We start from the raw sequence: 27193 nt of genomic DNA, 5'->3' as shown, positions 1-27193 counted from the left end.
GGCGGGAGGCTACCTAGATGGTAGATGAGGTGTTGCTCCTCCAGCCTGAGTTTGGCCTCATCATGGCAGTAGAGGAGGCCATGTATGGACATATCTAGATGGGAATGAGAGGCAGAGTTGAAGTGAGTGGCAACCGGGAGATCCTGTCTGTTGTGTCGGACGGAGCATAGGTGCTTGATGAAGTGGTCCCCCAATCTGCATCGGGTCTCGCCGATGTAGAGGAGGCCGCACCGGGAGCACCGGATGCAATAGATGACTCCAGCAGACTCGCAGATGAAGTGTTGCCTCACCTGGAAGGACTGTCTGGGGCCCGGAATGGTGGCAAGGGGGGGAGGTGTGGGGACAGGTGTAGTATTTGCGCTTGCAGGGATAAGTGCTAGGTGGGAGTTCTGTGGGGAGGGACATGTAGGGACCAGGTAGTCGCGGAGGGAACGATTTCTGTGGGGAGGGACATGGCAAGTGGCAATGCAAGACTGCTGGTATTGACCATTGTTCTGGGATAAACCGTGATTATGTTGGTAGGGAGAGGAGTGAGAGTTGATTGAGTGCTGATGAGCTGGTCCATTGAAATCGGTGGTGAGGATTATGTGGTAATTACATTGGCTAATTAGACCTGTGTGTGGACACCAGATTGGTACTAAGATTATTGTATTTATTGATAACAATCAAATATTCATTATATTTGATCTCTAAGAAATAATACAAATTTAAAACCAGTTGCAAGTTCTATTCATACAATTAAAATTGACAAATTGATTCTGTTTCAATAACTCACATTTAATTTAATTTGTAAAAAAATGCCTACTTTAAATTCAACAATAATATATTGATTGGATCAAAATAACTCAGTCTATTATTAAGACTCTAAGATATAATTTCAAATAAATTTTACTGTCAGACTCATAAAAACACCAGTCATGAACCCTTAAATCTGATGTAAGGAAATCATTATGCTGTTGCTTGGCAGAAATCTGAATGGAAACTGGCTGGTAATATATTACAGCTTTTGAGTTTTTATAAATGTAACTGAAGGCACCATTTTCTGGTTGTAAACAATTAAAGCCAAACACATGTCCTGCAAAAAGTTGTGGGCACAATCGTATTTGAGCATAAATGATAATGAGCACAAATGATGTTTTGTGCTGAGGTAAAACCAATGGAGTGAAAGCCAAATCAACAAAAATTCAAAGAAAGCTTTTAGTGAGCGTGATTTTGCAGCCAATTTGGATTCACTGGGGCCCGAGCTAATCTCAACCTAAATAATTGATTTTAATGTTTCTATATTTGTCTTTCCATAGGAGATAGGGGCTTTCCAGGCCTTCCTGGTCCTCCGGGCTTACCAGGACTGAGAGGTCTCCCTGGTCGTGAGAAAGGAAAACCTGGAGATTTTGGGATCCCAGGTTCTCCTGGAGCACCAGGACTACCGGGGCCGAAAGGCTTCAGCGGCATTTTTGGTTTCCCTGGAATGGTGGGAGAAAAGGTAAGAGTTTTGATGCCCATAAATCATTTCTTTGCATTGATTAATTGCTCCTGTCTGAGGCAATGAAACAAGTACAGGCCCAATGGAAAAAAAATAGATACAACAAACGCAGACAGACAGACACAGCAAAAACAACAAACTGTTTAATAAATACAAAAAGAGGGGGAAAAAAACAAAAAAAAATTATAATAAATAAATAAGCAATAAATATTGAGAAAATGAGTCCATTGGTTCTGGAACCAGTTCAATGTTAGGGTGAGTGAAGTTATCCCTTCTTGTTCATGAGCCTGATGTTTGTGGGGAGATAACTGTTCCTGAACCTGGTGATGTAGGACCTGGGGCTCCTTTTCCTCCTTCCTGATGGCAGCGGTGAGAAGAGAACCTGGCCTGGATGGTGGGGGTCTTGATGACTGATGTTGCTTTCCTATGACAGCACTCCTTGTTGACATGCTCAGTGGTAGAGAAAGCCTTACCTGTCATGATTAGGCTGTACCTCTACTCATTGGTTTCCATACCAGGCTGTGATGCAGCCAGTCAATAAGCTCTCCACCATACATTTACAGAAAGTTTTAGGTGACTTGTTCCACTACTACTTGACATTTCTACCATGGGGATAAAGGTTCTGAACTTTCTTCCCAATGTGGGTGGAAATCTGAGCATCTAGAGGAAACCAACACAGTGACAGGGAGAACATGCAAGGCTAAATTAGATACTATCAAAAGTAATGATAGAACCTGGCTTTCTCATCCTGAGAGACTGGTGAGCTGAATATTGGTTCATTTCCTTTGCCATTTCTTAACTATCCAATGTACTTATTTCCATTTCTGTCTGCCAAAGACCCACACCGACTTTAATTCTTTTTTATTACTTTTTACAGTCTGTAATACTTTTGCACCCAACTTTTACTTTCCTTATCGATGCTTTAGGTCATCCGTTACTGATTTCTGATATTTTCCAAATCTTCAGGAATATTCCTTTCCTTTCCTATGATCCAGTATCACCGGGGTCATTAAGCCTTGGGTCCCATATCATCAGTTTCTGGAACAGTCATTATACTACAACCATCAGGTGCCTGAACCAGAGTGGATAACTTTAGTCATTTTCACTTTACTAACACTAACCCGTATGTCTTCGAAATGTGGGAAGAAACCAGAGCATTCAAAGCAAGCCCATAAGGGGCCAGAGAGATAACGTACAAACTCCTTACAGTCATTCTCAAGACCTGAACGCTGATTGCTGATTGCTGGTGCTGTAAAGTGCTGTGCTAGCCGCTATGCTACAGTGGTGCCCAGGTTAATCTTTATCTTTAATCTGCACACAAGCACACACATACAGTGGCGGAGGTCAGAATCAGAATCAAAGCCACGTCTCAGAACTGTGAGGCAGCAGCTCTACCCACTAGTGTTGGGCATTAGCTATCACACTGGATAGGGACCAGACACCCATCTGGTAGCCAGGGCTCACACATCACTTTGGATTATTTAGATTCAGCACCTTCTCCCAGCTTCAAACTCTTTTCCATTGGATCAGGAGTCAGATCCCACCCCCACAGTTCAGAAGTCAGATTTAATGATTAAGTGGTGAGATTAAGCATTCTTCCTGAACATTAACTATACAGCCATAACACAGGAAGAATTAAAACACTGTGTACAATTTTTTTTCAAATCACATGATTTTTTTCACAGGGTTATGATGGACAGCCTGGTCGTCCTGGGAGGCCTGGCGAATTAGGACTCTATGGTCCGAAAGGTAGGAAGCCATAATCTCTGTTTATGCATTATTACTAATACAACTTTGCCCCTGGCATCCTCACGTGAAACTCTTATACAATTGCTGCCAAGAATTACCAACTTTTTTTGGACTGCTTGATTAAACATTTGTTGGGAACCTGTGAGAGTTATGTGTCTCAATCAGCCATTGCATCTGGAAGTACAGTGACTTCAAATCTATGAGTCTCTACTGACTGAGATAATAAGCTTTACAGAATGGCAGCAAACCTATGTCTTTCCGGTGTTCAGAGGGGCTCGGTTTATGTCAAAAGTGACAAAGGCTGACTGCTGTTAGGGCTTGTTGTTCAAATGTTTAAAAAAAAACCCTGTGCTTAGCTAGCACTTATAAATGGAGGCAAACACTGCAAACAAAAGCAAAATGATTATTCTACAGTATTAGAAATCATTAGCTGGATTATTGTCCTGTAAAAAAAATTCTGGGGTCTGCACATCAGGACGATTATGCACTTTAGAAAAGGTACAGAGGAAATATAGCAGGATATTTCAGAACAGAGATGAAGTAGAATTTCTTTAGCCAGAAGGTGAACCTGTGGAATTCATGGAGACCAAGTCTTTTGACATGTTGAAAATGGAGCTTGATAGGGTCTTAATTAATAAAGGGTGTCAAAAGATACAGGAAAATGGCAGGAGAATGGGTTTTCAGTATGAGTAGAATATTGATAGAAACATGACTCCCTTTGACAGTTAAAATCACTGACAATAGATCTAAAGGAGGGTGAGAATATTTTCACCTGGGTGCTCATCAGGATCTGAAAAGTTCAATGCAAAATGGTGCTGGAAGTTGGTGTCATAAGTAATTTTATATGTAAGTTGCTTGATACTTGGAGATAAAGATCTGAGCTAAGGTTTAAAAAAAAAGACAGAAGCTAGCTATCCCAGTGTAATAGATCCATAAACATGTATCAGTACTATAAACTTAGTCTTTCAAACAACCATCTCAGACATAATGGACTAAATAGTGTCCCGTGTCTATGACAACTCTAGTAAAGCTACAATAGTGGAAATTTAATGGAGTCATTGAGTGTCTTGAAGATCAGAACAATTTTAATCATAAACTTTATGCAGCATCCGAAATTTCTTTTACTTCTTAGAAGTTATACAGTTGCATCATGGTTAGATTGCTAGGAAGGATATTTGAATCCTGCTTTTGCATCTGGGGAGTCTTTCCAAGGAATTAATGGAGGTATTAATTAAATATAAATTGCTTAATACCATTCTGTTAAAAGTAAGTTAAATATTGGTGACTATGAACTACCGGAGTGATGCTCTTCCAGGAAAGATATCTTGCCTGAGATTCTAGAGTATGGGATCCCAACCAATGTTACCTCTAATTCGTAATTACCAGTGTGCGCAAACATCTTGTGCTGTGTGGTTTTTTGCCCAGTGAGAACAACATGTGTGCACTGAATTTTTAAGTGGAAGTAAATCTGAAGCTGTTCTAAGGATAATTAACAACCAAGTCCAGTGTGGTGTTCATTGTTTAAAAGAAATAAAACAACACACATCAATGAGTTTTATTGCTCGTGTACTGTACGAAAGCACATGGTAAAATCAATCTTTTCTCATATTATTAAGTATACTTGAATATTAGTAACATGACAACAAGATAGTGGGTAGTTTAAATTTCTTTGTGCACTATTTGCAAAAGATCTGTGTGTGCGTACTCACACACACCTTGGAACATTGTTCCCAACCTGGGGTCCACAGACCTCTTGCTTAATAGCATAAAAAGAGTGGGGTACCCCTGCTGTAGTTATTAAGATCTGAGTGGATGATAACATATTTTAGGGAAGTTGCTTCTCATCTAAATTAATGGGCCAAATCTTAGTAGAGCAATGGATCTTGCATTGTGCATATTTGTTGATTACTGACTCAGTCCGAAACTTTAGTCCTGTAAATTGCTGGACGAAGATGCACCTTGGACGTTGGTGAACAACTGCATGATTTGTCTTCATAACCTGCTAGATGGAAGAGCTGAGAAAGAAGTAGGAATGTTGAGAGAAATGAGAATTACAGAAGAATGATTTGAGTCCAAGCCAAAAGAGAAATACTGAAAGAGACAGATAATCTGGATTAAGCAAGAAAGGAAAAATAGGAGAAAAATAATTCCATTTGTAATAAGAAAAATTACAAGTGAGAATAAAATTTAATTTTGAAGTAGTTAGCTTCCTGGGCCAGGAAGTGTGATGGGTGTAAAGTTACTATTGCAACATTTTTCTATAAGAACTCTGGCTATCAGCGATGTTCAATGTGCCACACTGGCAATTAAAAAAAAGTAATGAGATGATGTGGGTGCAGGGAAGCAAAATGTTAAGATGAGACAAACTGCAGGTCATGCACTTCTCAGTCAGAAGACATGCAAGGGGGTAAAGAGGACGACAGTTTCCCCCAGAAGTCATCTAAAAATGTGATCGTCATGGAAGGTTTTGTTTGTGTGCACATTCACCCCTTCACGCTAAGGATCTGTATCTGGGCTCCTGGCTAATTTTAATTTTCTGAGGTTGCTGAGACATTTTGCTGAGTAATTAATGAGCTTGCATTCTTTTAACCTGTAGGTTTGGGGCGTAATGAATTTATTTTCCAAAGTCTCTGCAGGAGATGTTATTTATCTCTATTTGATTTATGTTGCCTGCATTGGAAATGTTTCCTGAAGATTAATCTTATTTCCAGACTTACCAACAATGCCAGAAGATTGATGCTTGAGCCTCATGTGTGAGATCAAGTTCTCTCATCTTATGTCTGTCATGGTTATGCTGAGAAATGCTGGCATTTGTCCTGCTTTCTTCTACTGAAGAAAGGTCCAAATGAAAGAAAGTAATGTTCAAGTTTAAGTTTAATTGTCAATCAATTATGCATGAATATCCATGAATACCGCCAAACAAAATTGCGTTTCTCCATGGCTAAAGTGCAAAGCACAGTACCAACAGTCATAAGGCACATATGGCACAGTAAAATACGGTCAGATAAAGAAAGTATATCATTCAAGTCCCTGAGCTCATGAATGCTGCAGCTGAACACAATGTGGCTTGTCATCTTCTGAGCGAACAATGGGGGGAAGCACCAATTCCAGCACGGACCAAGGACGCCAAGCCACACTGCCTTCAACAGTGTCGTGCACCGGACACCTCCGGCTCCCCTCGCCAGCCATAAAGAAGCAACACCGCGACTTGAGGCGCGGCCCGCATTACGACCGAGGCCACACAACTCCACTGCCATGCCCCACTTTCTACCAATAAGCTAGTGAATCGAACGCAGCATTCCACACTAGCAATGTCCAACAGGGTCTGGAAATCACTAAAGACATTCACTCACTGTTAGACTGCACACCACCTTCGCCCACCAACTCCTCTCTGATGCAGGCAGCAGCACGATCTGCACCATCCAACTCCCTCAGTTTCTCCACCAATCAGTGCTCGCCGGTGGAGTAGACCTCCAGTACTAAGTTCTCAATGTCCAGCAGGGCTTTGTGATTGTAAAAGATACGTTTTAAAAAGGCAGTAACCCCTTTGGTTGGCTCCATAGAAGCCGTTGCATCTGTGTGTACCGCCATCTTACCGGAAACCAAGTGGGAAGGCTTCCCATTACTCCAGGTGGGATCTGGTCAAAAGGGAAAGGCTTACCAGATGTAAGCGTTCCCATTTTGGTGTACATTCTAGCAGTGAAATGCCCATTGAAGTGATAGGCTTCACATAGTCAGCATGCTCCTGACATGATATCATCTCTTCACTACACAGGTGAGCCCGGTGAACCGGTAAGAGCACTGACGTACGGAGGACGGAAGGGAGATCCGGGACAGCCAGGATACCCAGGTGAGACAGGAAGAGTTTTCATTCCCAGAGCACTTCTCTTTCCACATTTCATGAATGATAAGTTCATATTTTTCATTTAGAAGTCCAGACTGTCAAAAACATGACACAGTTTGTGCAGCAAAATAGACGCACAAGACATTGCGGATGCTGGAATCTGGAGGACACGAGAAATGATGAAGGAACTCAAAACGTCAGGCAGCGTCTGTGGAGGGAAATGGACAGTCAATGATTTAGGTCTTGGGCTGAAATGACAACTGTTTTTTTCCCCTCTGGTGATGCTGCTGACTTGCTGGATTCTTCCATCATTTTGTGATCCAGACTAGTGGTACGGCTGCCCCAGTGCCTCCTCCCTCACCACCATCCAGGACCCTAGAGTTTCATTCTGGGTTAGGCACTCTTTAAAACAAGCGTCCAGGTGAAGGTCTCAATGCAAAATGTTGACAATCCACTTCCCTCCGTAGATCCTGCCAGACCATTGAGTTCCTCCCACACTTTGTTGTGTGACTCAGTTTGAGTCTGTGTTGTGCCAGGAGGCTTAATGAGTGTCAAATTCTACAGCCTATGAAGAAGTTAAGGCTGCAGCAGTGTTCACTTACAGGTCCCAAAAGTTACACCCAAAAATTGCGCGAATAGAAGGTTGTGAGTATTGATGTGCTTAGTTATCCAGTTATCATTAAGTTAAATTGGCCGTGTCTTTCTTAATGATGTCACGTTGTTCCACCCAGTTACTTGTTCATTTTAACTATGCCTATATTGTTCACTGAGCTGTGTCTTTACCCATGATTAGGTGCAAGAGGGCCAGCTGGTTTGACTGGTGACCCTGGCTTCCCCGGTAGCCCAGCAGTCAATGGAGTCAAGGGATTTCCCGGAGAACCAGGTCGACCGGGTTCCCCAGGTGAGAACCTACACAGTGTAATAAAATCATGGTAAATAATGGGACCGTTCAGCCATTAGCCCTAAAACAGCATTATCTTTTTAAATGGTCCAATCTAATCTAATTCCATTTCTACTTACTGTAGAAAGTACTTAGTGCTTGACAAGGAATGTGAATAATTGTATTCTTCAAGAGAGGGCATCAATCTACACCTTGTTCTGTGAGTGAAAGATTATTCTAAAAAGAACTTGTTTCCACTAAATTCATGTAAGTAGTTCCAGACATCAAATTGGCAAGGACACGTCAGAGCAGAAAGCTGACCACATGTTGCTGTTACTTAAAAATCATAAAGCCCTCAGCAAATCTGGCCATGTTGGTGGAAAGAGGAAGAGTGGTAATGTTTCAGGTTAAAAGTTTTTTATCAGAATGAGGAAAGAAAGAAAATAAGTTAACGAGAAGCTACATTTAGTGTGGGAGATGATTGGGCAGGATAATCTCTGTTGCCAGAATTGTTTTAGGGATAAAATGTAAACAAGGTCCTTCTTTTTTTTTTAAGAACACATTGCCCTGATTTCATTTCCCTGATTTCATTTGAATTCATTTAAATCTTACATCCATCCCACAAAGTGAGGGAGTAAAATTATTTTGTGTTGTGACTCTGTCACAATGTACAGACTTGTGAATTTATAAGTCTAAGGGCTTGTAGAAAGAAGCTGTCCCGTAGCCTGCTGGTCCTGAGCTTTATACTGCGGTATCACTTCCCAGATGGAAGCTGCTGGAACAGTTTATGGTTGGGGTGACTGGTGTCCCCACTGATCTTCCAGGCCTTCTTTCTGCACCTGCTGCTATAAATTTCCTCAATGGTAGTAAGTTCACGTCCGCAGATACGCTGGGCTGAAGCACTTTCTGTAGTTTCTCAGTCTGTTTTGGTTTTCAGCATCTGAAGCATAAGAGAATTCAAAATGATTGACTGTTTTCATATGCACCAATATACAGTGAGAAGCTTCTCTTGCATACTGTTCATACAGGTCAGATCATTACAGAGTGCATTACACTGCTGGACACTGTGTGCATACTACGTTGGCGCTGGAATATGTGGTGACACTTGTGGGCAGCCCACAGAACATCCTTTGGTTGTGTTGGGTGTTAATGCAGATGACACATTTCTCTGTATGCTTCGGTGTACATGTGATAAATAAACGAATCTGCATTGAAGAAAGCTACCATAACCAAAGTGAGGAATGGATTTGTAGGGAGCTTCTTGCATCACGTCACCTCGCTCCAGCGCCTGAATGGAACCACCTCCCTGTGCAGCGTGGGGGGAGGTGTGGAAGGAACTGAGTCCCCGCTGCCAGTGGCAAGTACAGACCATCACTGAAAAGCTATCCCACAGTGGGGCTGCACCTCTTCTGTAAGTTTGATCAGGCAGCTATCTGGAACTCATCTTCTACCTCTGTTTCATTTCGTGGTACAACGATGGTTAGCTTATCGAGGTCATTTCACAGCTGTCAGATAAAGTGCTCCTTTTGTTCTTGGCTTAGGTTCTCCAGGGATTCCAGGCCCTCCAGGAAATCCAGGCTACCAAGGCCTTCGAGGACCTCCAGGTCCTCCAGGACGTCCATCCTATTTTAGTTACCCAGGACAGAAAGGTACTTACTGTCACTCGATGGAGCAGTTTGGTTATGTATCTCTTAACAGAGGAACGGAAGGAATGTAACATAATGTCATGTCTTCCCTGATCCATATGTTATATGCAACGAAGTCTGCTAATGATTCCTGCCACATCCTTAGTGAATTCATATTGGGTTTATGTTGACTGAGAATGAGCTACATTGCACAGGCAAAGCCTGACAAATCTCAGGATGTGACAGAATGGTGGTGAGTTGAATGATGCAGAACTTCCCTTCCTTTTATTTCTTCTGAGGTAAATCTGAAGAAATGTATATTGGCCTAGTCTAAAATGAGGACAATCTCTCCAATTAGCAGACATTGTCTGTATGACTAACACTCACTGTGTGGATTACATTCCGGTTGTTCCAGAGCAGCAGGTCCACTGTCTCATCAGGAACAGTAGGGCAAGATATTGAAAAGTATTTTATATTTTAAAAGAAACAGGTTCTTCCTTCCTTTTGTAGAACATAAACCAGTACAGTGCAGGAATAGGCTTTTACATCATGGGCTGTAAAATTAAATGTCTAACTAAGCTAAGCCCTTATGGCTGCATGATATCCCTATCCTTACATTGTCTGCACATTTATGTGCTTAGCTAAAAGCCTTTTAAATGCTTCTGTCATGTTTGCTTCCATTACCACCCTGACAGCACATTCCGGGCACTCACCACTCTCTGTAAAAAAGAACTTGCCCACGTAGCTCCTTTTAAATGTGTGCCCTCTGCCATTAGACTATCCAGCTCCCGGAGAGAGATACAAGCTTGTCCACCCTATCTATTTGTTCATTTGATACGTCCCATGTCATGTGACTTGGGCGATCATGGTCTTTCCATGACCATAATTGCTGTGACAAATTTTTCTACAAAGTGGTTTGCCATTGCCTTCTTCTGGGCAGTGTCTTTGCAAGACATCTGACCCCAACCATTATTAATACTCTTCAGAGATTGTCAGTGGTCATATAACTAGGACTTGTGCTAATGCCCACCACCACAATACCTCTCATAATCTTACAAACTTTTATCAGGTCTCCCCTCTGCTTTTGCTGCTTCTGAGTAAACAACACAAGCTTGTTCAGACTCTCTATAGCACAAGGTGTCTTTTGGTTTCAAAGCATACAATGAATCAGAATGAAGTTTGTGATAATTGGTATATGTCATGAAAGTTTATATTTTCTAACAGCATTACAGTGCAAGACATTTAAAAATTCTACAGGTTGTCAATAAGTAAATAGTCAAATTACAAGGCAGTGTATGTGGGTTCATGGACCACTCTGAAATCTGATGTTTGTGCGGAGGGGTGGGGGGGCGGGATGCTTAGCTGTTCCTAAAACATTGAGTGTTCATTGACAGGCTCCTGTACCTCCTCCTTGTTGGCAGTAATGAGAAAAGGAGGTGTCTCAGGTGGTGAAGGTCTTTAATAGACAATAGGTGCAGGAGTAGGCCATTCCGCCCTTCTAGCCAGCACTACCATTCACTGTGATCATGGTTGATCATACACAATCAGTACCCCGTTCCTGCCCTCTCCCCATATCCCTTGACCCCGCTATCTATAAGAGCTCTATCTAACTCTCTCTTGAATGCATCCAGAGACTTGGCCTCCACTGCCTTCTGGGGCAGAGCATTCCACATATCCACCACTCTCTGGGTGAAAAAGTTTTTCCGCATCTCAGTTCTAATTGGCCTACACCTTATTCTTAAACTGTGGCCTCTAGTTCTGGACTCACCCATCAGCGGGAACATGCTTCCTGCCTCCAGCGCGTCCAATCCCTTATTGATCTTATTTGTCTCAATCAGATCCCCTCTCATCCTTCTAAATTCCAGTGTATACAAGCCCAGTCGCTCCAATCTTTCAACATATGACAGTCCCGCCATTCCAGGAATTAACCTTGTGAACCTACGCTGCACTCCCTCAATAGCAAGAATGTCCTTCCTCAAATTTGGAGACCAAAACTGCACACAGTACTCCAGGTGGGGTCTCACCAGGGCCCTGTACAGCTGCAGAAGGACCTCTTTACTCCTATATTCAATTCCTCTTGTTATAAAGGCCAGCATGCCATTAGCTTTCTTCACTGCCTGCTGTACTTACATGCTTGCTTTCATTGACTGATGTACAAGAACACCTAGATCTCGTTGTACTTCCCCTTTTCCTAACTTGACTCCATTTAGATAGTAATCTGCCTTCCTGTTCTTGCCACCAAAGTGGATAACCTCACATTTATCCACATTAAACTGCATCTGCCATACATTTGCCCACTCACCCAACCTGTCCAAGTCACCCTGCATTCTCATAACATTTTCCTGTCATTTCACACTGCCACCCAGCTTTGTGTCTTCAGCAAATTTGTTGATGTTACTTTTAATCCCTTCATCTAAATCATTAATATATATTATAAACAGCTGTGGTCCCAGCACCGAACCTTGCGGTACCCCATTGGTCACAGCCTGCCATTCCGAAAGGGACCCGTTAATCGCTACTCTATTTCCTGTCAGCCAGCCAATTTTCAATTCATGTCAGTACTCTGCCCCCAATACCATGTGCCCTAATTTTGCCCACTAATCTCCTATGTGGGACTTTATTAAAAGCTTTCTGGAAGTCCAGGTACACTACATCCACTGGCTCTCCCTTGTTCATTTTCATAGTTACATCCTCAAAATACTCCAAAAGATTAGTCAAGCATGATTTTCCCTTCATAAATCCATGCTGACTCGGACTGATCCTTCTACTGCTATCCAAATGTGTCGTAATTTCATCTTTTATAATTGAGTCCAGCACCTTTCCCACCACTGACGTCAGGCTAACCGGTCTATAATTCCCTGTTTTCTCTCTCCCTCCTTTCTTGAAAAGTGGGACAACATTAGCTGCCCTCCAGTCAGCAGGAACTGTTCCTGAATCTATAGAACATTGGAAAATGATTACCAATGCGTCCACAATTTCTAGAGCCGTCTCTTAAAGTACCCTGGGATGCAGACCATCAGGTCCCGGGGACTTATCAGCCTTCAGACTCAACAGTCTATCCAACACCATTTCTTGCCTAATATAAATTTCCTTCAGTTCATCCTTTACCCTAGTTCCTTTGACCACTATTACATCTGGGAGATTGTTTGTGTCTTCCCTAGTGAAGACAGATCCAAAGTACTTGTTCAACTCATCTGCCATTTCCTTGTACCCCATAATAAATTCACCATTTTCTGTCTCCAATGGTCCAATTTTGGTCTTAACTATTTTTTTGCTATTCACATACCTAAAGAAGCTTTTACTATCCTCCTTTATATTCTTGGTTCGTTTACCTTTGTACCTCATTTTTTCTTGGCGTATTGCCTTTTTTGTTATCTTCTGTTGCTCTTTAAAAGCCTCCCAGTCCTCCGGTTTCCTGCTCATCTTTGCTATGTTATACTTCTTCTCTTTTATTTTTATACTGCCCTTTACTTCCCTCGTCAGCCACGGCCACCTTTTACTCCCCTTAGGATCTTTCTTCCTCTTTGGAATGAACCGATCCTGCACCTTCTGCATTATTCCCAGAAATACCTGTCATTGTTGTTCCACTGTCTTTCCTGCTAGGGTATTGTTCCATTGAACTTTGGCCAGCTCCTCCCTCATAGCTCCATAGTTCCCTTTGTTCAACTGTAATACTGACACATCTGATTTTCCCTTCTCCTTCTCAAATTGTAGGTTAAAACATATCATATAATGATATCATATCATATAATGGTTCCTTTACCTCCAGGTCCCTGATCAACTCCGGTTCATTGCACAACACTAAATCTAGAATTGCCTTCTCTCTGGTAGGCTCCAGAACAAGCTGTTCTAAGAATCCATCTTGGAGGCACTCCACAAACTCCCTTTCTTGGGGTCCAGTACCATTCTGATTCTCCCAGTCTGCCTGCATGTTGAAATCCCCCATGACAACTGTATCATGACCTTAGCGACATGCCAATTTTAACTCTTCATTCAACTTACACCCTACATCCAGACTGCTGTTTGGGGGCCTGTAGAAAACTCCCATAAGGGTCTTTCTACCCTTAGAATTTCTCAGTTCTATCCATACTGACTGTACATCCTCTGATTCTATGTCCCCCCTCGCAAGGGGCTGAATATCATTCCTCACCAACAGAGCTACCCTACCCCCTTTGCCAGTCAGTCTGTTCTTTCGATAAGATGCATATCCTTGAATATTAATTTCCCAGGCCCTGTCCGCTTGAAGTCATGTCTTTGTTATTCCCACAACATCGTACTAGCCAATTTCCATTAATGATGAATGCCATTTTATTGACACACCTTTTTTTTGAAGGTGTCCTCAATGGCAGGGAAATTTGAACATTACTGAATGTATATCTAATTATTCAAAATTTAGCATTAAGGTACAGCGAGCAGTTAGGGAGGCAACTTGTTAATTATTTAAATATTTGAATAAAGATGGCTTACTACAATTATATAAGGTATTGGTGAGACCACATCTAGAATATTGTGTGTAAGCCCAGTATCCATGCCAAGCAAGAATATACTTGCAAAAGAAGGGTGCTATGTAGATTCATTAGGTCGATTTCTGTTATTGGAAGATTTTCCTCTAAGGAGAGGATAAACATATTGGGTCTATAGAGAAAAAAGTGTAGATCACATTGAAATATTTAAAATTTTTACAAAGCTTGATAAAACAACTGCAGGGATGATACCCTTCCTCAGTGGAGTACCTGCAATGATGAGTCACAATCCCGTTTAGGATTGTTGTTCAATTAGTAGCTTGTCTTCAAGAATAATGGTTGTTTTTATTCTTCCAGGACTCCAAGGTTCTCCAGGGCTAGATGGTTTGAATGGCTTGCCTGGACCTAAAGGCCTACCAGGAAAACCAGGTATTTGTCAATTGGAAGTTCACTACATTCTGTTGGGAATTGAAGCACCACGCTATTACACAATCCCATTACCAGGATCCTGTGTGTCGGACTTAAGAGTTACAATCTATATGATGTCCAAAAAATGCCATGTGCATAAGAAAATGGCATTTTAATTCAGGTAGGACCTTAGCACCAATTTTAACCCAGTTCTTCTGGCAGAAGCTATATGTATGGGCAATAAAATTGTTCTTCATAGTTTGTTCATCATCATCCCACTAATATTCCAAGACTGAAGGTTTTAACAATGTGATTTAAGCAACCATCTTGGGGCAGTGGGGGCATATCTCAAATATGTAACTGAAGTTCCAAAGATATTATATTATGCTGTCTGTAATTTTAAGCATAGGTCTGAGTAGGACGTCTACCCTAGGACAAAAACCACCCTACATCATTGTCTCACTTCAAGCTGAAGGCAAACATAAGTAGAGGGCCAAAAGTAACCATGAAGATAGCATCTTATTTTAGGTCTGTGTCCCTTCTAAGCACCTATCTGACTGCCGAAAGAGACATTGGTGCCTAGTCCAAGGGATAGGAGGAGTCAGCCAGCAGTCCCAAGTTCACAGGTATCATCACTCAAAGAAGTCTCGATGACCCAAATTTGGACAGAGTATTTTGGAAGCAGGGAGAATGCTGAGCACAGAGAGAAGGCCTAACCCTTTCTTCAAGAAGATTTACTGGTCTTCCCATGCAAAGAAGAAAAAGTTGTTACAGTATAACTGTTTTCTTCGAGGTTTATCAGGGAATAGTTTTCCAGAATAATTCTAAATGCTCACTCAACCAAATTCCATCAGACTGCAAATATAAGATCACTTCTTTGATGGACTTAAAGTGGCAGAGTGGTTAGCTTTCAAGCTAATTATCCTGAGATTTGTTTTTTTAATTTGCAGACATAAATACAAAACACATGTAGCAGGAGAGTTTAAATTAATAAATGATTTTTATTTAGATTTACAGCACAACCCAACAAGCCTGCAGCTCCTATGTGATCAATTAACCTACTAACCCATACATCTTTATGTCCTATTAACCCATACATCTATTGCCCTATTGTCCTGTTTATTATTTATTGTAATGCCTGCACTGTTTTTGTGCACTTTATGCTGTCCTGTGTAGGTCTGTAGTCTAGTGTAGCTTTCTCTGTGTTGTTTTTTTACGTAGTTCAGTCTAGGTTTTGTACTGTGTCATGTAACACAATGGTCCTGAAAAACATTGTCTCATTTTTACTATGCACTGTACCAGCAGTTATGGTGGAAATGACAATAAAAGTGACTTGACTTGACTTTAAGACGTGGGAAGAAATTGAAGCACCCAAGGGAAACCCAAATTGTCACAAGGAGAACGTACAAACTCCTCACAGGCTGCGGCAGGAATTGAACCCAGATTACTAGTGCTGTAACAGCATAGTGCTAACTGCTATGCTACCATACCACCCCCTAGAATCTAGAATAAAATGCTGAAAGCTGTTCTAGAGTTTTTGAAACTACTGATAGAAAACTTTCCATCGGAACCTAGCTCAATCTATTGGTAATTTCATATCCACCAGTGTGATTGATACTTAAATAGCTCCATTGCTCAGGAGCTGCTAGAGGCAGATAATGCATACTGTGCATGCTACTGAAGTCTGTTCCCTGCAAACAAATAAAAAATAAAAACCTATTTTGACATGTAGAGTAATGGTCTATTTTTAAAACCCATGGATTTATTTCAACATCTTCTTCATCCTTCGTCCTCACGTAGTTAACATTTGTAGCTTCTGCCTAGGAAACATGGAATGTGTATGGAGTAGGTTGGTGTGGAAATTCTGAGAACTATTGGCTAGCAATTTCCGCTTGGGTTCCCAGCCCACATCTGCTGAATCTATGGCATTAGGATGAGGACAACTCTTAAGGAAATTCCCAACCAGTGCATCAAGGTGATTGGGGAATTACTTCCCAATGTTTCAACTATTTTTAGGGGCTGTTTTGGCAGCATTACCAGGAAATCCGGGCCCACCAGGTCGCAAGGGTGAAAGGGGAACGCCAGGCCTGGGAATAGGAAGACCAGGATATCCTGGACCAAAAGGACTTCGAGGAGATCCAGGTAATTAGGACAATTGACTGTACAACCCCACCATATGTTATGATCTTATAGACATCCTGTACATAGGAACAAGTAGGAATGAGTAGGAATGAATTTGCTGGCTGCTGTGGAGCATTAGGAATTTTTTGCCATGTGGGAATGGACATTACGTAGAACATAGCATGATACAGCTCTGTTCAGGCCTTATGGCCCACAAAGTCATGCTGAGCTTTTAATCTTCTTCAAGGTAAATCTTCCACACAGCCCTCCATTTTTCTTTCATTCATGTGCTCATCTAAGAGTAACTTAAATGTTCCTAATGTACCTGCCTCTATCAGGGAAGTTGTCAGATATAAATTTAAAACCCAGTCCAATCACAGTCAGTGGGAACTCTTTGCAAGCCCGGGTAGGCGTAATATTAATGCAGAATGGTGTTTGACCTGAAACGTTAACCCCATTTTTCTATTTAACTTGCAACATCTGCTGCTTTTGATTTTCTACGGCTAAAGTGCAATACCTGCTCATTTATCTCCTCGCTCATCTCCACTCATGGCCCCAAATGCCCCTTCCAGGTGAGGCAACACTTCACTTGAGAGGCTTCTAGGGTCACCTATTGAAGCCAGTGCTCGCGATGCGACCTCATCTACATTGGTAAGACCCATCGTAAATTGGGGGGACTATTTCATCGAGTACCTGCACTCCATCTGCCAAAAATCAGAACTTCCTGGTGGCCCAACAGTTTAATTCTGATTCTCATTCCTGTGCTTGACACGGACAGGAACTAGAAGAGAACTGAATGTGGGAGGACTTTATATAACTACACTTATATATAAATCACACCTTAGAAATTGAAAAATATTCTTTTAATTGTAGATATGAATTGTTGGCAGGAAACTAAGTCAATAGTCAGTTTAAACATAGAATAAAAAGTTTGGATTGTTAATTGATTGAACCAGTAATTGTTTGTTGCTTGTTTAGGGCGTGCTGGACCTTTGGGTCTTCCAGGGAAGCCAGGTGCCCCAGGTATTACTATTCCTTCGAACATTCCTGGGAAACAAGGTGACCCTGGTCTACCTGGAGTACTAGGTCAAATGGGTAAGTATTTTTTTTGTTGCAAAATCTCTCTCTATTCCAATTAGGATGTAAAATGCTTATTGGAGACTTAAGTCCTCAAGTCCTGGCAAATTAACTTGATTTTATTTGGAATTATGATTATGTAGTGCTGTTTACTTCAGTGTTTGTGATCGAAAATGCACTTTTTCTAGAAGAAAATAGCAAGTTAAGATTTCGGACAAGCAGTGGTGGAGTGAATATGCTGATTCAGCACAGTCAGCAGCAGCACTAACTACTGTCTGGAATCAAGCATCCTAATGGCCTGTGTCCATACTAAACCTTTGTCATGCAACATTAATGATATCAATGTCAAAGTCAAAATTGAATTTATTGTCATGCACAGGTCCCTGTTTTCATAGATGTCATTAACTCTTGCAGCAACATCACAGACACAGCATCAGAGAAGTAGCATTCACAGGAAAGAACATAAATTGAACATGAACTGTGCATAAATTTACATGAAAGAACACAAATTGAACAAAAACAGTCTATTTTAGTGCAAAGTGATGAAAGTAGTCACAGTGTTGCTCTACTATAGTGTTTCAGGTTATGCCACCTGGTTCAAGAACAGAATAGTTGAAGGCAAGTAGCAGTTAGAGCAGAAGACCATAAGATTTAGGAGCAAAATTAGGCCATTGGACCCATCAAATCTGCCTTACCTATTTGTCATGGCTGATCTAATTTTCCTCTCAGCCCCAATTTCTTGCCTTCCCCTCCACGCCCTAACCAATCAAGAAACTATCATCTCTGGCTTATAGACATAAAGGCTTGGCCTCCTCAGCTGCCTGTGGCAATCAGTTCCACAGATTCACCACTAACTGACTAAGGAAATTCTTGAAGCTGGTGAAATGGGACTTCAGGCTTCTGTATCTCTTGCGGATGCCCTGGCCCAGAGATGGCAGTGATCTTTAGAAACATAGAAAACCTACAGGACAATACAGGCCCTTCGGCCCACAATCCTGTGCCAAACATGGCCTTACCTTAGAAATTACCTAGGGTTACCCATAGCCCTCTTCCTTTCTAAGCTCCTTGTACCTATCCAGGAGATCTTAAAAGACCTTATCATATCTGCCTCCACCACCGTCACCGGCAGCCCATTCCACGCACTCACCACCCTCTGTATAAAAAATTTACCCCGATATCTCCTCTGTACCTACCTCCTAGCACCTTAAAACTGTGTCCTCTCGTGCTAGTCATTTCAGCCCTGGGAAAAAGCCTCTGACTATCCACACGATCAATGCCTCTCATCATCTTATACACCACCTGTCAGGATACTTTCAACAGTATATCTGTAGCAGTTTGTTAGAGTTTTCAGTGATAAGCTAACCCTCCTAAGAAAATAGAGGTAGAGGCATACTTTCCTGGTGATTGTATCCATATGCTGGGCATAGGGCCATTCATTTGAGATATTAATGGGCAGGAATTTAAAGCTGATGACTCCCCGCTGCTGGAATCCTTTGTAAACTGGTGTATGTTTGCTCCCCCCCTCCTTTCTGAAATCAACAATCAGCCCTGTAGTTTTACTGACACTGTGCGAGAGTGGCACCACTCAACCAGATGGTCTAATTCACTCCTGTACGCTGACTCATCACTCCCTGTGCCTTCATTTAGCATTCTCCACTCTCTCCTCAAGGTTTCTTAAGTGACAAAAACAGAACACATTTTTCAGTAGGTGGCTGGTTCAGAATAAAAGAACATTATTAACACAGAAAACTGTCATTAGATGCATTAACAACACACGAAAAACTCCTGACTAAGGGTCTCGGCCCGAAACGTCGACAGTGCTTCGCCCTATAGATGCTGCCTAGCCTGCTGTGTTCTACCAGCATTTTGTGTGTGTTGCTGAAAAACTCTCAATTGGTTTGCATTGGAGTAGTGTTAAATACAGTAGATGCAAGGTCGAAGTTGAAAGTATATTTATTATCAAGCTATATATCAGCATATAGAAACTCAAGATTCATTTTCTTGCAGGCATTCACAGTAGAACAAAGAAATACAATAGAATCAATGGAAAACGACACACATACCAAAGCAACCAACGTGCAAAAGAAAATGAACTATGAATTTTTAAATAAATAAATAGATAGATAGATAGATAAATAAATAAATAGTGTCAAGAATGAACTGTGTTCTAGAGTACTATTAACAGTAACCTCTCTTGTTTCCACACACTTTAGTTTTACCGTAAGCTAAGTATCTCCCACCAACATTAGGTTGATATGTTTGCAGCATTTTGACCATAAGACATAGGAGCTGAATTAGGCCATTTGATCAATTGAGTCTGCTCTCATGTTCTGTAGTGGCTGATTTATTATCCCCCTCAATCCCATCCTTTTGCCTTCTCCCTGTAGCCTTTGACACCTTAATTAATCAAGAACCTATCAACTACTGCTTCAAATATCCCCAATGACCTGAACTCCACAACATCCTGTGTCAATGAACTCCACTGATTCACCACCGTCTGCCTGAGAAACACAGGATTCTCACCAGGATCAAACTTCTCACCAGTTCCCAGATAAAAGTTTCTCTTGAAAAATTTGAAATATCGGCACTTGTCCTTCAGTCACCTTGACTCAAAATTAAAAATCCCTTGCTAAACTATCCCACCTTTGTACCTCATTGATCACACTTTGAAGCAACTTTTACATAATAGGCACTTTAAGAGTTCTGTGAAAGTTTTCATCTGAAATGTCTTGCTAGCCTTGGATGAATACTATCAAGCAAGTAGAGACAAAAGTAAATTATGTTTACAAACTGAGGTTTACATTTGTTTTATATTTTGTAGGTCCTCAAGGTTTTCCTGGACCTCCAGGACCACTAGATAACGTGCTGATAAAAGGAGATCCTGGAAGTCCAGGTTATTCAGGGCCCCCTGGACCAGCAGGTATACAAGGAGATAGTGGATATCCAGGAAACCCAGGAATTCAAGGTTCTCCAGGATTAAAGGGTAAGAATTACATTAAAGTGAAGCTTTATTGCTGGTTCAATTTGATGCTTCAGTATCTTACTGCCTGGTACACCACTGACGTTTATGATAGCAATGAAGGCAATCCATCTCTGGCGGTGCTTAGAGATTCCTTCACGGTGTCAGCAGCTTCCTCTCAGTTTTCACCACTGTCAGTCATACAAATCTCAGGAATACAGCCGAACTCGGGTGTAGAAGGAAATTTCATTGCTGCTTCCATAACAATTTTTTTTTAGTCGCCAGGGTTGTCAGCCTTGAGCTGAACCCCCAAACCTGGAGGACCAGTGGACCCCTCCTAGTTTGACCTGTTTGGCATGGGTGACTCTACCAAGAGCCAAAGCATAAAGCCCTGAATCCAGCCAATATAGCTGTCTGAGTCATTTAGTCAGACACGCCTCCAAAACATGACAAGGTTGTGATTTTCTTGGTGGTTTTTTCTGTATCCACTGGGGATTAAATATTTACATCAGAAAGCATCTGCTCGTAGCTTATGTATTTCCTTCATATGAGATCATCATCCTCCAGCATCCCTAAAATGTATCCTCCTGTCAGAGAAGGAGAGTGTCAAAGATGCATACAGTTATCTCTGAAGCCACATCTTAAGGTTCATTTTGGTGCAGTATATTTTGGAGGGAGGGATTAATTTAATATGAATGACTCCATGCCATTAAATGCATTTTTGTTTGTTTTTTAAGTTTGTAGAATAACTGTTAGCTTGATGTTTCATCAGGGAAGGGTCTTGGCCTGAAATGTCGATTGTTTACTCTTTTCCATAAGTACTGCCTGGCCTGCTAAGTTCCTGAATTTTGTGTGTGTTGCTTTAATACATATATTTATTGACAATATTTTATAATTATGAGAATCCCATCAAGAAATTAACTAAGCACTAGAGATTGTGCTGATTCTGAAAAGCAGGGAGTCCATAGTCATGGGGTTCTCATAATGATGGTCACAGAAACATCTTTCAGTTCCCCTAAATATGTAATCTGCTCTACCGAATGCCCTTCACTGTTTCCATTCAATTCAATCCCTTTCCCACTGCTACCATGATGTTGATTATCCTGCTTCAGCATTGTCACCCTGAACAGTCACAACTGCTTGCACATTATGGCTCTTCCTACTCCTTCAAGTGGCTATCCTTCTGTGCCTGTGAGGTGGCCAAATCCGGAGTATACCAATCAGGAAATTCTCCTCCACCTAAAATGCTGGAAGAACTCAATGAGTCAGGCAGCATCTATGGAGGGAAATAAACAGTTGCCATTTTGGGACAGAGTGGAAGAGTCTGAAAGAACTGTGGAGATACGGTTATCATATCAAGTGATCTTTTGTGTATTTTCTGATTTTATGGACATAATCATTTTGAAGACATCTGTAAAAATGGAAGTCATTCATTACCTGTGAATGAACTGTATTCTACATTTTTTTTGCTCTTGTGTCAATAATGTCACGTTTTTCCACATTATATTGCATTTTCAGTGTTCTTGTCCACACAGTCTGCTTATAATTTTCAGAATCATATTTATTTCCACTGTCATATATGATGTGAGATTTGCTTTATAGCAGCAGTGCAGTGCAAGGGCATAAGATTGCTATAAAGTACACAAATAAATAAATAGATTATAAAAAGGAATAACAAGGCAGTGTCCAGGGGTCAAAGACTGTTTCAAAATCAGATGGCAGAGGGAAAGAAGCTGTTTCTGGATCACTGAGTATGAATTTTCAGATTCTGCGCCTCCACCCCCAATAGTAATTTCCCAGTGAAGTCTCTTTATGTTCGCCTGTTCCCTCACAACCCCATCAGCAGACTTAGAAATGTGACTTGTTGTTCCTTCAGTGAATTTGTTATTGTGGGTTGGGAGTAGCTGGGCCATAGAGCCACTCCCTGCCTTATTCAGGCAGCACGCTAGTGTAGTGCTTAATACAATGCTTTACAGCACCAGTGACCTGGTTTCATTTCCCACCACTGTAAGGAATTGGCACGTTCTCCTTGTGTCTGTGAGTTTCCTCCCACGGTCCAAAGGCACACCAGTTGGTCCGGTAGTTGGTCATTGTAAATTGTCCTGTGTTTAGGACAGGGTTAAATTAGTCATTGCAGGGTAGTGTAGCTTGAAGAGCTGGAAGGGCTACTCCACATTATATCTCAATAAATAAATAAATTCCACTAGTCACAGCCTGTCAACCTGGGAGAAATCTGCTTATTCCTTCTCGTTCTGTCTGAGAACTAAGTCACAGTCCATAGAGATGTAGTAAGGGCTCTAACCATGACCAGTCTCCTGTGTGGGGCCTTATCCACAGCCTTCAGAAAATCCAAATATCCCACATTCATTGGTTAATCCTTATCTGTTCTACTCAGAGAACTCCAATAGTTTGATTTCCCTTCCATAAACCTACACTGACCCTACTCATTTTCTTTTCATGTTTTTGTATTTATTATTTCAAGGTGTTCTTTTATTAAAATTCTCAGATTTATATTCTGTTCAATTGCTTTATAGCTAGAATGCTATTAAATCCATATTTAAATGTAAAAAGATCTTTATGCTTGGTTTTAGGTCAAACATCAGAACCAGGTAGAATGGGATTTCCAGGAACAGATGGTCCTCCTGGTGAGCCAGGCTATCCTGGACCACGAGGGGATCCTGGTCTGAGAGGTAAGATGTAATATTGTGTTCTCCTTCTTGTTGGCATAAGCTTATTCAGTAAGTTAATATTAACAAATTAATATTCCAGGAAATTCAGTATTTCGGTAGCCTACCATATTACTTATATTCCGTTCTGAATCTTTATTGGTCAGAAGGTGTTTGGAATATTGTGAGCATTTTTGGGGCATATTGGTATCAGAGAAGGGCCAGAGGAGTTTTACGAGAATGATGTGGGGAACAAAAAGGGTTAATATATGAGGAGCATTTGATGGCTCTGGCTCAGTACTCAATGGATTTTAGAAGATTGGGGGTAGAGATCTCATTGAAACTTATCGAATATTGAAAAGCCTACATAGAGTGCATGTGGAGAGCATGTTTCCAATAGTGATGAGAGTCTAGGACTAGAGGACACAGCCTCAGAATAGAGGGACAGCCCTTTAAAACAGAAAAGTGGAATTTCTTGCGGCAGATGGTAGTAATTCTGTGGAATTCATTGCCACAGAGGGCTATAAGGTCAAGTTTGAAGAGGAGGTTAGTAGGTTCTTGATTAGTAAAACAATCAAAGATTACAGGAAGAAGTCAAGAGAATAGGGTGAGAGGGGTAGTAACTCAGCCATGATGGAATGCTGGAGCAGACTTGATGGACTAATACTGCTCCTATATATATTATGGTCTTTTTTTCAAAATTAATTTCAAAACCGGTATCAATTGGTTACAAAGGAATAAAACTGTTCACGGAGAGAAAGATATAACAGAATGGATATCTTTTACAAAAAGTTTGAAGTTGCTAAGATGGGATTACTGGTGTTAAATTGAATGGAAATTTAATTTTTGTTTTGTATATGAACACAATTTAATTATAAGTAGAGAATATTGATAGAGATAAAATACGATGGGATAGATAATATCATTCAGATTGCACCTTTTCTGCCCAAAATTATCTCCAGTACAAACAGTGCCCATGCTCCAATGAACCAAGTGATGTCAAGGAACTGGAGAAGTGCCACCATACCTTATTGCCCCAGGCACTTGATTATTGCCCTCAAACCGAGCACAACGTAACGGTTTACCTATTATTAGCAATACTGTACCTGCAAACATTTGTAAAATTTATGTGGAGGTGTGCCTGAGAAGCAACTTTGCTAATAATCCCAGCATGTCATGGTCAGAGCAGTCAGTTAGTTGGTGCTGAGATTGCTTTTCTGGATCTATTTCCCCATCCAGATACTCCATCCAGTCCTGTTAATCACTTTCTGGAGTGTCACTTTTCCATTTGCTTCATAATAAATAGATTATAACATTTTTTCTACTACTGATCTCCTAATTGTTCTAAACCTCCCCATTTTCTCTCCTCCCCTGTTCTTAGATAAGAGGTTAACCCTTTCCAAAGTGTAATAACCCTTGAAGAATGCATGGAATTTTGGATGAAGGCACCTATAGCATAATTCACCAAAGTCAACTTTTCAAAACACAAGGATTCAGGTCATCAGGTCTTGGGGATTTATCACTTTTTACTTCCATTGATTCCATCTATTAGAATCATAAAATCATAGAAAAGTAGAGCACAAAAAAGACCTGGGATTCACCGATAAAGGACCTTTTATCAGTTTAGTCCATTCTGGACCATCAACCACCTAATCCTTCATTTCTGGTCTGCCAGGAAATGCAGGATCTCCTGGTGGCACACATTTCAATTCTAGTTCCTATTCCCATTCTGACATGTCAGAGCTTAGCTTTGGTTGAGTGAACTTGGCCATTTCTCCTTGGAGTGACAGAGTATGAGAAGTGACCTGATAGAAGTGTATAAGATGATCATGTGGATAGTCAGAGACTTTTTCCCAGGGCTGAAACGGCTAACATAAAAGGGCACAGTTTTAAGGTGCTTGGAAGAGGAGATGTCAGGGGTAAGTTTTTTACGCAGAGAGTGGTGAGTGTGTGGAATGGGCTGCCAGTGACAGTGGGGGAGGTGGATACAATAGGGTCGTTTAAGAGAATCCTGGATGGGTACATGGAGCTTAGAAAAATAGAGGGCTATGGGTAACCAGAGGTAATTTCTAAGTAAGTACATGTTCGGCACAGCATTGTGGGCCGAAGGGCCTGCATTATACTGTAGGTTTTCTATGTTTCTATTCAGTCCATGGCCTCCTCTACTGCCATGATGGAGCTAAACTCATGTCAGAAGAGCAACACCTTATATTCCATCTGGGTAGCTTACAACCTGATGGCACAAACATCGATTTTTCAAACTTCAGGTAATTGCCCCCAACCCTTTACCATTCCCCAGTCTTGTTTCCCTTTCACACTTTCTCTTCTTACCAACACATCACCTCCCTCTGGCGCTTCTTCCCTTCCCTTTCTTCCATGATATTCTCTCCACTCCTATCAGACTCCCCCCTTCTCTAGCCCTTTACCTTTTCCCCCCAATCAATTTCGTAGCTATTCACTTTACCCCTCCCTCTCCCCCAGTTTCACTTATCACCTGTTAGCTTAGACTTCTTCCTGCCTCCCTCCGCCTTCTTATTCTGACTTCTCCCCTTCCTTTGAGCCCTGATGAAGTGTTTTGGCCTGAATCATCAACTGTTCACTCTTTTTCGTAGTTGCTGCCTGGCCTGTTGAGTTCCTCCAGCATTTTGTGTGTGTTGCTTTGAATAATGAATAGGTCATTTATTCCACACTTAAATTGTTGAGTACAGGTGGTGTACCAAGAGACATGTTGGCCAACTAACTTTGGGATCATAGAGGTGAGATAATAACTTTCAAAAATTTATATGATAGTCTCTACAGGATTTCTTTCAAAGTCGGCAACAATAAGGGAAAATAAGGATTGCTTATGGAAGCAATACTCAGTCTAAAAGGTTGAATCATGAGACAACACACTCCTACCACAGCTCTCCTTCCTTTCTGTTGACTTATTCTGGCTGTTGGATCTCCATCAATGTCAATTGATGATTGTCTCTCTGTTCCCCAGCAATATTTAACAATAGGAAGGGTGAAATGAAGCACAATTAGAGGCAGAGGGGTTAAAACAGCAGCAGAACAAATCGTATCAACTCGAAATGCCATGACGCCAGATAGGCCAGATTCATGAATCAATGGATAGGAAGGAGATTTCATGAACTTCATCTAGCATTGAGTGGAAATCAACAAACTATGTGTAGAGACTTGTCAGAAAAAAACCTCTTAAGTTTCTATCAGATTAGGATTTCTAAAATGTATCAAACCTATCAAATTTACCAGTCTCTCAGAACTTTAGATTTGGATCTAGCCTTTGAAGTTTAGAAATTTTATAGATGGTTGTGTTGCAATATATAAAATAACTGGCGGATTGGAAGAGCAGATACTGAGAGGATTGGAGAACATCCTGTAGAACTCAGGATAACAGATTAGCAGCAATTTAAGATCTGGAGAAATTCCATCATTTAGAAGTTTGTGAATCCTTAAAATTTAGCATTCCGGTGCGTTGCAAAAGCTCAGCTGATAAGCAAGATAGATTTCTGTGTGAAAGACAACTGTGGAATATTGAATTCCAATTGTTGTGTTTTGGCTATAATCTTGTAGAAGAGCCAAGTGATTCTTCCGGTTTGAAAATGATCATGCTGTAGCGGTGTGCTATACGCAGCGCTAAAATTACGACACGGAGTCGGTAACTGCAGTCGAAGGAAAAAACTTTATTCGAAATCTTCAGCCTCACTTTTAAGCCTCCCTCAACCTGCCCCCCATGGCGCAGAGGCTCCAAAGCTCTGTGCTCGTAAACCCCCGTAGGCTATCTAATTGTGAGTCGGTTCGGATGTGCCAGGAAATGGGTCACCACATAACCCCCCCCCAGAACCAGCGATACACCCCCCAATGTCCACAGTCTGGGCCAGAACCTACTTGGGAGGTCAGCCTCTGCGCCGAGGTGCCAGA

General features: G+C 41.3%; 1 protein-coding gene across 6 annotated transcripts in view; it reads left to right on the top strand.

The window, feature by feature from the left end:
* The window catches only part of LOC132397969 (collagen alpha-6(IV) chain-like), a 405602-nt gene that overhangs the window by 362740 nt on the left and 15669 nt on the right, over positions 1 to 27193 (top strand). For all 6 annotated transcript variants that reach the window (XM_059976821.1, XM_059976818.1, XM_059976820.1 and 3 more), the window contains 10 exons: positions 1299 to 1480; positions 3166 to 3229; positions 7005 to 7079; positions 7867 to 7974; positions 9495 to 9602; positions 14399 to 14470; positions 16466 to 16591; positions 17549 to 17665; positions 20469 to 20630; positions 23198 to 23296. In XM_059976821.1, the coding sequence (XP_059832804.1) occupies positions 1299 to 1480; positions 3166 to 3229; positions 7005 to 7079; positions 7867 to 7974; positions 9495 to 9602; positions 14399 to 14470; positions 16466 to 16591; positions 17549 to 17665; positions 20469 to 20630; positions 23198 to 23296 (1113 nt within the window). The remainder of the gene's footprint in view (positions 1 to 1298; positions 1481 to 3165; positions 3230 to 7004; positions 7080 to 7866; positions 7975 to 9494; positions 9603 to 14398; positions 14471 to 16465; positions 16592 to 17548; positions 17666 to 20468; positions 20631 to 23197; positions 23297 to 27193) is intronic.

Source organism: Hypanus sabinus, chromosome 8 (genome assembly GCF_030144855.1).
Source record: "Hypanus sabinus isolate sHypSab1 chromosome 8, sHypSab1.hap1, whole genome shotgun sequence".
NCBI classification, from domain to species: domain Eukaryota; kingdom Metazoa; phylum Chordata; class Chondrichthyes; order Myliobatiformes; family Dasyatidae; genus Hypanus; species Hypanus sabinus.
Note: the sequence above shows the minus strand (reverse complement) of the source record. Positions and strands in the feature narration are given on the sequence as shown.